The following is a 10,100-nucleotide window of genomic DNA, read 5'->3' as shown; positions in this document are numbered from 1 at the left end:
CTGCTCGGCCAAGGGCAGGTGCGCCACGGTGACGGCCAGGAAGGACTCGTTGCCCATGTCCCAGTCCAGCAGGCCCGGAACCTGGCCATGGAGGCTGGCCCAGAGGTCGAGGTGCCGGAGCTTCAGGTCCACCTTCAGGGAGAGGAGAGGTCGCCCGGCGGGGGTGGGAGAGTCGGAGACACTGAGGCTGAAGGCCTCCCTCCGCTTCAAGTCCACGGGCGCTCCAGGTGGTTGGCGCCAGCGCAGGTGTGGAGAGTCCCCAATTTGACGCCTTTAATGGGCTCTGGCCTCCACCCGGGGCTCCCTGGGTCGTCTCTCCTCAACCCCTACGCTTTCATCTGGGGGCTTGGGGACCCTGGGGTCCAGAAGGGGGGATCCCAGGCGCTCTTCCCGCTCTGCCTTTGCACAAGGCTCTTCCTGTGTTTAGTAAGTTTCTCTCCCACTTAAGGATCCCGTGATAGTATTAATAGCTACTTTCTTGACGTTCTGATAGATTTTATGGCTTTTCCAAGATCTCAGCCGTATGGAGATAGGATTGGATGGTGATTTGTTTTGTTTTGTTTCTAAAGTTTGGTTTTTAATCATTCCAAATTTACAGAAAAATCCCAAGAATAGCATAAAAAATTCCTGTGTACCTAAATCCTAGAGTCCACAAATGATACTAATTATCACATTTTATCACATTAAATTTTTTCTTTCCATATAGAAGACCTCGATTTTCCCCCCGAACTATTTAAGAGTAATAATTTACAGGGGCGCCTGGGTGGCTCAGTGGGTTGAGCGTCCAGCTTCGGCTCAGGTCATGATCTCACAGTTCGTGGGTTCGAGCCCCGCATCGGGCTCTGCGCTGACAGCTCGGAACCTGGAGCCTGCTTCAGATTCTGTGTCTCCCTCTCTCTCTCTGACCTGCTCGCGCTGTCTCTCTCTCTCAAAAATAAATAAACATTAAAAAAAAATTTTTTTTTAAATTAAAAAAAAAAGAGTAATAATTTACAGACGTAATGCCCTTTTCCCTAGGAATCTTTCAGTGTGTATTTCCTAAACCAAGGGACACCGGCATATGTAACTAGAAATGAGAACCTAATCAGAAAATTGAACATTGATGCAAACAGTATTAACGTACAGATCCTATTCAAACTTCACTAATTGTCCCAGTGGGTCCTTTGTATCAACCTGTTGTCTGGTCTAGGATGGAGTTCAGGGTCACACGGGGCGCATCTTCTTCATTGTCTCCTTAGTCCTCTTTCCACCTGGAACAGTGTCTCAGCCTTTTGTTCATGACATTGACACGTTGGGAAGAGTATAAGCTAATTGTTTTGTAGAATGCCCTTTAGTTTAGGCTGGTCTGATGCTTCCCCCTGATGAGACTTGCCCACTTTTGGCAAAAACACCACCGGAGAGATGCTGGGCGAGGTGGTTGCTCGGCCCCTCCCATCAGGAGCCCCGCGGTGTCAGTCTGTCTCACCATTACTGACGTTAACTCCGGTCACTTGGGTCTGGGGCAGCCCCCAGGCTTCTCTGTGGTAGTTACCTCTTTTTGTTCTACTTTGTAAGTGGTCAGGAATTTGTGGGGAGATACTTTGATTTCAAACCCTGTTGCTCAAAAAAAAAAAAGAAAGATTAAACATAAATAAAAATGAATAAAATCCTATTTCTTACCATTTTTGAGCCCGGTAATTCCAGTATCTATTTATGATTCTTGCCTGAATCAATCATTACTATGATGAGTGTAAATGATTTTTCTTTTTTGTAATGTTTATTTATTTATTTGGAGGGGAGGGGCAGAGAGAGAGGGAGAGAGAGAATCCCAAGTAGGCTCCTCAGTGTCAGCACAGAGCCGGATGCGGGGCTCCATCTCGTGAACAGTGAGATCATGACCTGAGATGAAATCAAGAGTCAGGCACTTAACTGACTGAGCCGCCCCGGTGCCCCTAAAATCATTCTTCTGAATCTATCGCTCCTTTCCCATGTGTTTCGTTGACATTCTATTATAAGGAAGAGCTTATCCGTATCTCATATATTAAAAAATTTATATTTTATTTTAGGGGCACCTGGGTAGCTCATTTGGTTAGGCGTCCAACTTCGGCTCAGGTCATGATCTCACAGTTCGTGGGTTCAGGCCCTGCATCAGGCTCTGAGCTGACAGCACAGACAACTGAGCCTGGTTCTGATTCTGTGTCTACTTCCCTCTCTGCTCCTCCCCTCCTCACACTCTGTCTCTCTCTGTCTCTCTCTCTCAAAAATAAACATTAAAAATTTTTAAATTAAATTAAATTTGATTTTTATTGATTTTTTAACTCCAAGAGGTAAAGATTTTAATTAATTAATTTTTTAAAGCTGTTTTCCATCTCTCTTTTTTTTTAAGTTTATTTATTTTTGAGAGAGAGGGGGTGGGGCAGAGAGAGAGAGGGAGACCCAGAATCTGAAGCAGGTTCCAGGCTCTGAGCTGTCAGCACGGAGCCCGATGTGGGGCTCGAACCCACGAGCCTTCGAGCCGTGCGGTCATGACCCGAGCTGAAGTCAGCTGCTTAACCAACTGAGCCCCCCAGGTGCCCCTAATTACTTTTTTTTTTAAAGAGCGAGCAGGAGTGGGGAAAGCAGCAGAGGGGAAGGGACAGAGACCACTAAGCAGGCTTCCGTGCTCAGCAACAAGCCCAACGAGGGGTGCGATCCCGCACCCCCGGGGATCATGACCTGGGCTGAAACCAGGGGTCAGACGCTCAACCGATGAGCCACCCAGGCGCCCCGAAAGATTTTATCTTTTTTTTTTAATGTTTTTGTGTATTTTTGATACAGAGAGAGACAGAGCATGAGAGGGCGAGGGACAGAGAGAGAAGGAGACACAGAACAGGAAGCAGGCTCCAGGCTCTGAGCTAGCTGTCAGCACAGGGCCTGACGCGGGGCTTGAACCCACGAACGTGAGATCTGACCTGAGCCGAAGTCCGAGGCTTAACCGACTGAGCCACCCAGGCGCCCCTAAAGATTTTATCTTTTAAGTGATCTCTACACCCAACCTGGGGCTCAAACTTACAGCCCTGAGAGCAAGAACTGCGTGCTCCACCACCAAGCCAGCCAGCCGCCCCCTTATCTCATATTTGTTTGTTTACTGTCGGTATGGACCCACAGATTCTTAAAGTGGATTATTTATAATTATTAATTATAGCAACGTATTATAATTATTATAAAATTCTGCAATTCTATTTAGTGAATTATAATTCATTAGTGTCATTATTTATTTTAATCCTCAAATTGTTCCAGATTTCGCCAGTGGGACCTCCGTGGGTCCCTCCGTCCCTCTCCGGGCTGCCTGTGCCTCGTCCGATAGACCAGAAACTCTGAGAGCACCTGGCTTAAAGGAGACCCTTAGGAAATATTGTTTTAACTACATTGAAAACTACAGCTCCCCTTTTAAAAATTTGTTAGGACTCTACCTTTAATGCCAATAATAGTGATTTTAGTTATAATTACCCTAGTTATAAAAATAATACGTCTTCTGGGTGTCTGGCCAGCTCAGTCGGCAGAGCATTGATTATTGACCGTGGGGTTGTGAGTTCAAGCCCCACGTTGGATGTGGAAATTATTTACTTATTTGTTTATTTTAAAAGTTTATTTATTTTAACTTTTTTAAATGTTTGTTTTATTTTTGAGAGAGCAAGAGAGACAGAGTGTAAGTCGGGGAGGGGCAGAGAGAGAGGGAGACACAGAATCTGAAGCAGGCTCCAGGCTCTGAGCTGTCAGCACAGAGCCCGACACGGGGCTTGAACCCATGAACTTTGAGATCATGACCTGAGCTAAAGTTGGACACTTAACTGACTGAGCCATCTTGGGGCCCTTATTTATTTTGAGAGAGAGTATGTGTGCACAAGTTGGGGAGGGACATAGGAGGGAGAGAATCCCAAGCAGTCTCTGAGCTGTCAGCACAGAGCCTGATTCAGGGCTTGATCTCATGAAATCTGAGAGACTGAACTGAACTGAAATCAAGAGTTGGATACTTAACTGACTGAGCCACCTAGGTGCCCCTGGAGATTACTTAAAAAAAATAATAAACGTCAGGTCATGACCTCACAGTTTGTGAGTTCGAGCCTCTCATTGGGCTCTGCTGTCAGCACAGAGCCTGCTTCAGATTCTGTCTCTGCCCCTCCCCTGCTCTCTCTCTCTCAAATAAAACAAACATTAAAAATAAATAATTTAAAACATAATTTAAAAAATTAATACATGTTCAATGCAGAAAACTTGGAAGTATGGAAAACACAAAGAGGAAAACAACAGAGCAAAACTCATTCTTTGTATCAGTCAGAGATAATAGATTACATTTTGGTGTATATACTTCCAAAAATTTTCCATATGGGTGTTTCATTTTTGTTTCATTTAAAAAAATGTTATTGTAATGCATCTACCCTTTTATAGCCCTTTTCAATTTAGTCTACCATTTAAGAATGTTTATATCATACAAATCCTATATCTGATAGGGAATTAATATCCAGACTATATAAAGAACCATAACTCACAGGGGCGCCTGGGTGGCTCAGTAGTTAAGCATCTGACTCAAGCTCAGGTCATGATCTCACAGTCCATGAGTTCGAGCCCCAGGTCAGGCTCTGTGCTGACCGCTCAGAGCTGGAGCCTGCTTCAGATTCTGTGTCTCCCTCTCTCTGCCCCTCCCTGCTCATACTCTGTCTCTCAAAAATAAATAAAAACATAAAAAAAAAAAGAACCACAACTCACACACACAATTTAAAAATGGCCAAAGAAGCTGAATGGACATTTCTCTAAAGAAGATAGACAAATTTCCAATAGCCACGTGACAAGGTTCCTGACATCACACGTTACAGAAATGCAAATTAAAAACAGAATGAAATACTACTTCACATCCATTGGGATGGCTGGTTTAAAAACAAACAAAATGAGGGGCGCCTGGGGGGCTCAGTCGGTTAAGCGTCCGGCTTCGGTTCAGGGCATGATCTCACAGTTCGTGGGTTCAAGCCCCGCGTCGGGCTCTGTGCTGACCGCTCAGAGCCCGGAGCTGCTTCGGATTCTGTGTCTCCCTCTCTCTCTGCCCCTCCCTGCTCATGATCTATCTCTCAAAAATAAATAAATGTTAAAAAAAATTTTTTTAATGAATAAAACTCTGACACAGGCTACAACGTTCCCGAACCTTGAAATAAACCAGACACAAAAGCGCCCGTTGTGCGTGGCTCCACTTTTACGAGGTACTTGAGCAGCCAAACCTGTAGGCACCGAAGGTAGAGCGGTGGTTGGGAAGGGTGGGGGAGGAGGCAGTCGGGAGTTACCGTCTAGTGGATACAGAATTTCTCTTCTGGGGACACTAGAGGTGGTGGTTCCACAACATTGTGAATGCATTTAATGCTGCTGAAGTGACCACTCAGAAATGGTTAAAATGGGGGCACGCGGGTGGCTCACGTGGCTGAACGTCTGACCCTTGCTTTTGGCTCAAGCATGATCTCGTGGTTCGTGGGATCCAGCCCTGCGTGGGGCTCTGCGCCGACAGCTCGGAGCCTGCGTAAGATTCTTTCTCTCCCTCTCTGCCCCTCCCTGACTTGTGCGCTCTCTCTCTTTCAAAATAAATAAACATTTAAGAAAATGGTTTAAATAGTTAAGTTCATGTTCTATATATTTTATCTCAGCTTTGAAAATGTTTATATCAGTAAGTTCCGAGCTTTGCTGCATATTCCAAACTTTCAGGATCTCCTGAGCATCTTGGAAAAAAAATATCAATGCCCGGCTCCTAGCCCCATCGTGCGGACTGTGGTAAGGGGGGTGGCCTGCGCGCTGGGCAGTTTAAACCCCCTCGATGACTCCGCTGGGCAGTCTGCCTCCCGGTCTGATGCTCCTCCACCAGCCTGGGAAAGTTGGGCTCCAACCGCCCTGTGGCGGCTGCAGCGACGGTGGGGAAACAGCCCAGGCCGTTCTCTCTGCTGGGCACGTCCTCCCTGCCCGCCTCTCCGGACTCAGGCCTCAGCGTCGTTAGGCGCCAAACAGAGAAGGGCTCCGGTGCTCATTTCCTCTCTCACTTCCCATAACAGTTACCACATTTTTTTTTTGTTTTTTGAGAGAGAGAGACGGTGCTCACAGTGTGCACACGAGCGGGGGAGAAGGAGAGAAAATCTTTCTTTTTTTTTTTTTTAAACTTTTTTTTAATGTTTTATTTATTTTTGATACAGAGAGAGACAGAGCATGAGAGGGGAAGGGGCAGAGAGAGAAGGAGACACAGAACCGGAAGCAGGCTCCAGGCTCTGAGCTAGCTGTCAGCACAGAGCCTGACGCGGGGCTCGAACCCACGACCGTGAGATCTGACCTGAGCCGAAGTTGGAGGCTTAACTGACTGAGCCACCCAGGCGCCCCAGGAGAGAGAATCTTAAGCAGGCTCCACGGTCAGCACGGAGCCCGATGTGGGGCTAGATCCCATGACCCCAGGACCATGACCCGAGCCCAAATCAAGAGTTAGACACTCAACCGACTGAGCCACCTCAGCACGTATCACGTTTTTAATTTATCTACTTGTTCACGCCCCTGAGAATCCGTGTCTTGCATTGAGCTCCACGTACGCTCCATGAGGGAGGAACAGGGTCCTTCCGCGTTTTATTCCCAGCACTTCTAGCACATCTGGCACGTAATAAATGCTCAGTTAATGGTTGTGGGATGAATGGGCATTGTTGCTCTTCTCTTAGGGCCCCCCACTCCCACGCTCTTGTGTTACTCTAGAAAGGGGTCATTAGGACCATTCTTCCAGCATCTTCTAGCTCTGGGTTGTTTTTTATTGTTTTCACAGAATTTTTCACCCTTGCCCAGTCCCACCCTCTCTCCAGGGGTCTGTTCATTCGTTCATCTGTTCACTGATCCATCACGTATTTGCTGAGCACCTACTATGCCCCAGGCATTATGGAGCAAAGGCTCTTTGGGGACAAAATGGCTGCTGTCGTGGAACAGAGTCTGGTGGGGGACACAACTGAATAATCACATAAACATATAATTATAAACCATAGTAATATGATGAAAGACAGGATAGGGGAACCCAGCCTCTTGGAGGGTGAGAAGTCAGGGGCCCCCTGGAAAAGGTAGGTCACCTGTGTCCATAAGAATGGAATGGGGCAAGCCAGGCATGTGGAGTAGTCTGTGCAAAGGCCCTGAGGCAAGAGGGAATGCCGGATATTGGAGAGAACACGGTGAGAACTGGGGGGCAGTTGGGGAGAGACCAGGGCTGGTCTTGAAGGTCGCCTTAAAGACTCAATGCAAAGATCGCTGGTCCCTACAAGGGTGGCGTGTGGACAGGGGACCGCGCCCGCCCTTCTCCCTCAGCTGCCCGACTGCACCACGCCTGCCCTCCTGTACCCAGGCTTCTTCCATTTCTGCTCCCTCCACTAGGGTCCCTTCAGACTACCCTCCACTCCCCCACGCCCCCAGCACCCTGCTGGGGCCTCACTCTGGTGGCCCTCTCTTCCCTCCCCTGTCAGAGCCTGCACTCCTTTACCCAACACTACCCTTTGCTTCACCAGCACCCGGGACCCTCAGCCTCTAGACTCACCCACACAGCGCACCGCACCCTGGCTGGGTGGCCAAACCCACAGCCCCCGGGTGCTCTGACGACTCCTGACTCCTGGCATCTAATCCCGGCCCTCCTTACCTGCCTCCTGAGAGAAGCGATTCTAGGTTGTTCTAGGGGGGCGGGGAGAGGGGCAGGGAGCCTGATGCAGGGATTCGGTTCCGCCCAGGGGGCACACACAAAGGAAACACGGCAGAGGCGGCACAGGACTTTACTGTGGACACTTCCATCACTGAGGGAGGGAATCGTTGAGAGCGAGGGGAGATTAAAGAGGTGAAGCGGCAGCAGCATCAATTCTGACACGAGTGGGGTGAGGGGTTATAGGAAGTGTGGAGAGACGGGGAGGCACTGGGGGGGCAGGGGGCGGAAAAGGGCCAAAGTCTCCTGGTGGAGGCCTGGGGCGCAGGCAGGCACGGAGGCCAAGGCGGGGGCTGGGGAGACAGACAGCAGACCCTCCCGGACCTTCCGGGACCTTCCAGAGGCCTGCTGCCCGGTGAGCCTCCTCACTTCCGGGCGCCCAGGGCCAGCGCGACGATGAAGCCCACGACCAGCAGGAACATGGCGACAGAGAGCAGCACTGTGATGACCACCATGCCCCCCGTCCGGGCCATGCCCAGCCCGATGGACTCCATCTTCCTCCCTGTCGGAGGGCAGAGCGGGGAGTCTTGGTGGGCGGGAGGGGCCCCTATCCTGCCCGAGGCTCTGTCTCATCCAGACATCCTCCACCCATTCACTCGTCCAGCCGGCCGAGGGACCCAGCACCCATCACACAAGTGCTCGCGAAGCGACTCCTGTGGTGGTCACAGAAATTAAGTGGCCACAGTCCCTACCCACCTGTAATGTACGAGAACCTTTAGTCTGTGACATGAGTCAGCGGGCACTTAAAATGCCAAGGGCTCCGTGCGAGGAAAGAGGGACGCCAAGAATCTAAGGGGGCACAGGGAGGGGCAGCCGGGGGGTGGGGTGGGAGGGCCAGGGGAGGTCTTGGGGGCCTTGATGTTACTTACGAGGAAGTGTGGACATTGGGATCTCTCTACTGGACTCAGCGGATGCCCCCTTGGTCACGTGGTAGGAAATGCTTTTGGGGGGGTTTGGGGGAGAGAGCGCAGAGACTCCTCAGGTTCGGGGCGCTTGGGAGAAGACAGAGCCCAGGCACCCTGCCTCACAGCTGCGCCCTCCTCCGTCGGAGGGGCCCATTCCCGACGCCGTGCGCTGCGTCCTCACTTTCTCCCCTGAGCGGACCATCTCACCTCCCCCCAAACGCTAGGACTCAGCTTCTCTACCTGTCCACGCCACCCCCGCCCCCCGTAGGTGCCCCAGGCCTGGATCTGGTACCTACTAGTATTTGGTTCCTGGCACGAGGTTTGTCACCTGGTAGGCACTGAGCCTGGTGACCGTGAAGCCGGCCCCACTGTCCGCCACACTCACCAGCTCCCGGCGGCCGCGGCACGGAGGCACCACGAAGCTAGATTTCACCACTGGGCAGGAAATCGGGGGTGAAGTCAGGGGTGCGTTTCTGGAGGCCCCAAAGGGAAGGGGCAGCAGGGTATGGCTGGGCCGGAGAAGGGTCTCCAGGAGGGCAGGAGTGGGGGACAGGGTGCTGGTGGTGTCCTGGGCCGGGGTCTCTAGGGACTAGGGGGCCACCTGGGAGGGGGTAGCAAACCTTTGCTGTCATTGGCTCTCCGGACCATCAGTGTGGCATTGCCAGCTGTGAGGTGACAGGGGGGCAAAGCCACCAGCAGGCTCTCTGTCAGCGCGGGGGACAGCAGACCAGAGACGCTTGAGATGTTGAAGTCTGCTGGAGGTGCCAAGACAGAGTTCAGGGTGGGGGCCACCAACCCCCTCCCCCCGCCGTCAGATCCGGCCCTGACCCCTGGGGGCCGTTTCTAAGCCCGCTGTCCCCTGTCCGTGCCGCTGTCGGCGGGCAGAACGCAGGCCTTTGCCCGTGTGGCCGCCAGGGGGCAGGCTGGGGCCGCGGAAGCGGGGTCCCCCACCGAGCGGCCCGAGCCGGTCGCCAGCAGGGGGCAGCGGCCCACCTCCCCCCAGTCCCTAGCACCTCTCAGCCTCCAGGGTTTGGAGGAGGACCCGGAGTGTGCCCTGGGCTCAGTGACTGATGCCGGGTCACTGCCATCACCAGCCCCAGCCCCCCAAATGGCCAGGCCAGCTCTCCTCCGCGAGCCCCGGAAGGCACAGCGCCTCCCGCCTCACACCCGCCAGGGAAGGCGGAGACCTGCGGCCCCGGGGGCCGCGGCCGTCAGCAGCAGCAGCACCACGGGCACGGCCGGCACGGGCAGCGGGGGTGCCATAGCTGGGAGCTGGCACAGGCGCCGCCAGCCTGGGGCTTCCGGAGGCAAGTGAGGCCTGGCCCCGGGTGGCTGATTTTGTCTTGGGGGGGAGTGGCCGGAGGGGAATCCCGTCCAACCTGCCCTCCGGCCTCAGGGCGCCCCGCCCGTCCAACCTGCCCCCCCCCCCCCCCCCCCCCCCCCCCCCCCCCCCCCCCCCCCCCCCCCCCCCCCCCCCCCCCCCCCCCCCCCCCCCC

At 52.5% G+C, this 10,100-nt stretch overlaps 2 protein-coding genes across 4 annotated transcripts in view; both read right to left on the bottom strand.

Moving 5' to 3' along the window:
* FOXR1 (forkhead box R1) overlaps positions 1 to 121 on the bottom strand; it is an 8,526-nt gene extending 8,405 nt beyond the window's left edge. Inside the window, exon 1 of the mRNA XM_029957685.1 lies at positions 2 to 121. Coding sequence (XP_029813545.1) covers positions 2 to 57 — 56 coding nt within the window. The 5' untranslated portion in view covers positions 58 to 121. The remainder of the gene's footprint in view (position 1) is intronic.
* Positions 122 to 7,756: 7,635 nt separating this feature from the next.
* The window catches only part of UPK2 (uroplakin 2), a 4,088-nt gene continuing 1,744 nt past the window's right edge, over positions 7,757 to 10,100 (bottom strand). The window contains exons 1-5 of one of the 3 annotated variants that reach the window (XM_029957427.1): positions 9,792 to 9,881; positions 9,225 to 9,359; positions 8,901 to 9,039; positions 8,569 to 8,639; positions 7,757 to 8,201 (exon numbers count right to left, since the gene is read on the bottom strand). In XM_029957427.1, coding sequence (XP_029813287.1) covers positions 8,065 to 8,201; positions 8,569 to 8,639; positions 8,901 to 9,039; positions 9,225 to 9,359; positions 9,792 to 9,867 — 558 coding nt within the window. In that variant the 5' untranslated portion in view covers positions 9,868 to 9,881 and the 3' untranslated portion in view covers positions 7,757 to 8,064. Of the gene's footprint in view, positions 8,202 to 8,568; positions 8,640 to 8,900; positions 9,040 to 9,224; positions 9,360 to 9,791; positions 9,882 to 10,100 lie in introns of those variants that run through there. The other 2 variants (XM_029957428.1, XM_029957426.1) reach the window with 2 other exon arrangements.

This window comes from Suricata suricatta, chromosome 11 (assembly GCF_006229205.1).
Source record: "Suricata suricatta isolate VVHF042 chromosome 11, meerkat_22Aug2017_6uvM2_HiC, whole genome shotgun sequence".
NCBI lineage: Eukaryota > Metazoa > Chordata > Mammalia > Carnivora > Herpestidae > Suricata > Suricata suricatta.
This window is presented reverse-complemented; position numbering and strand designations above follow the sequence as displayed.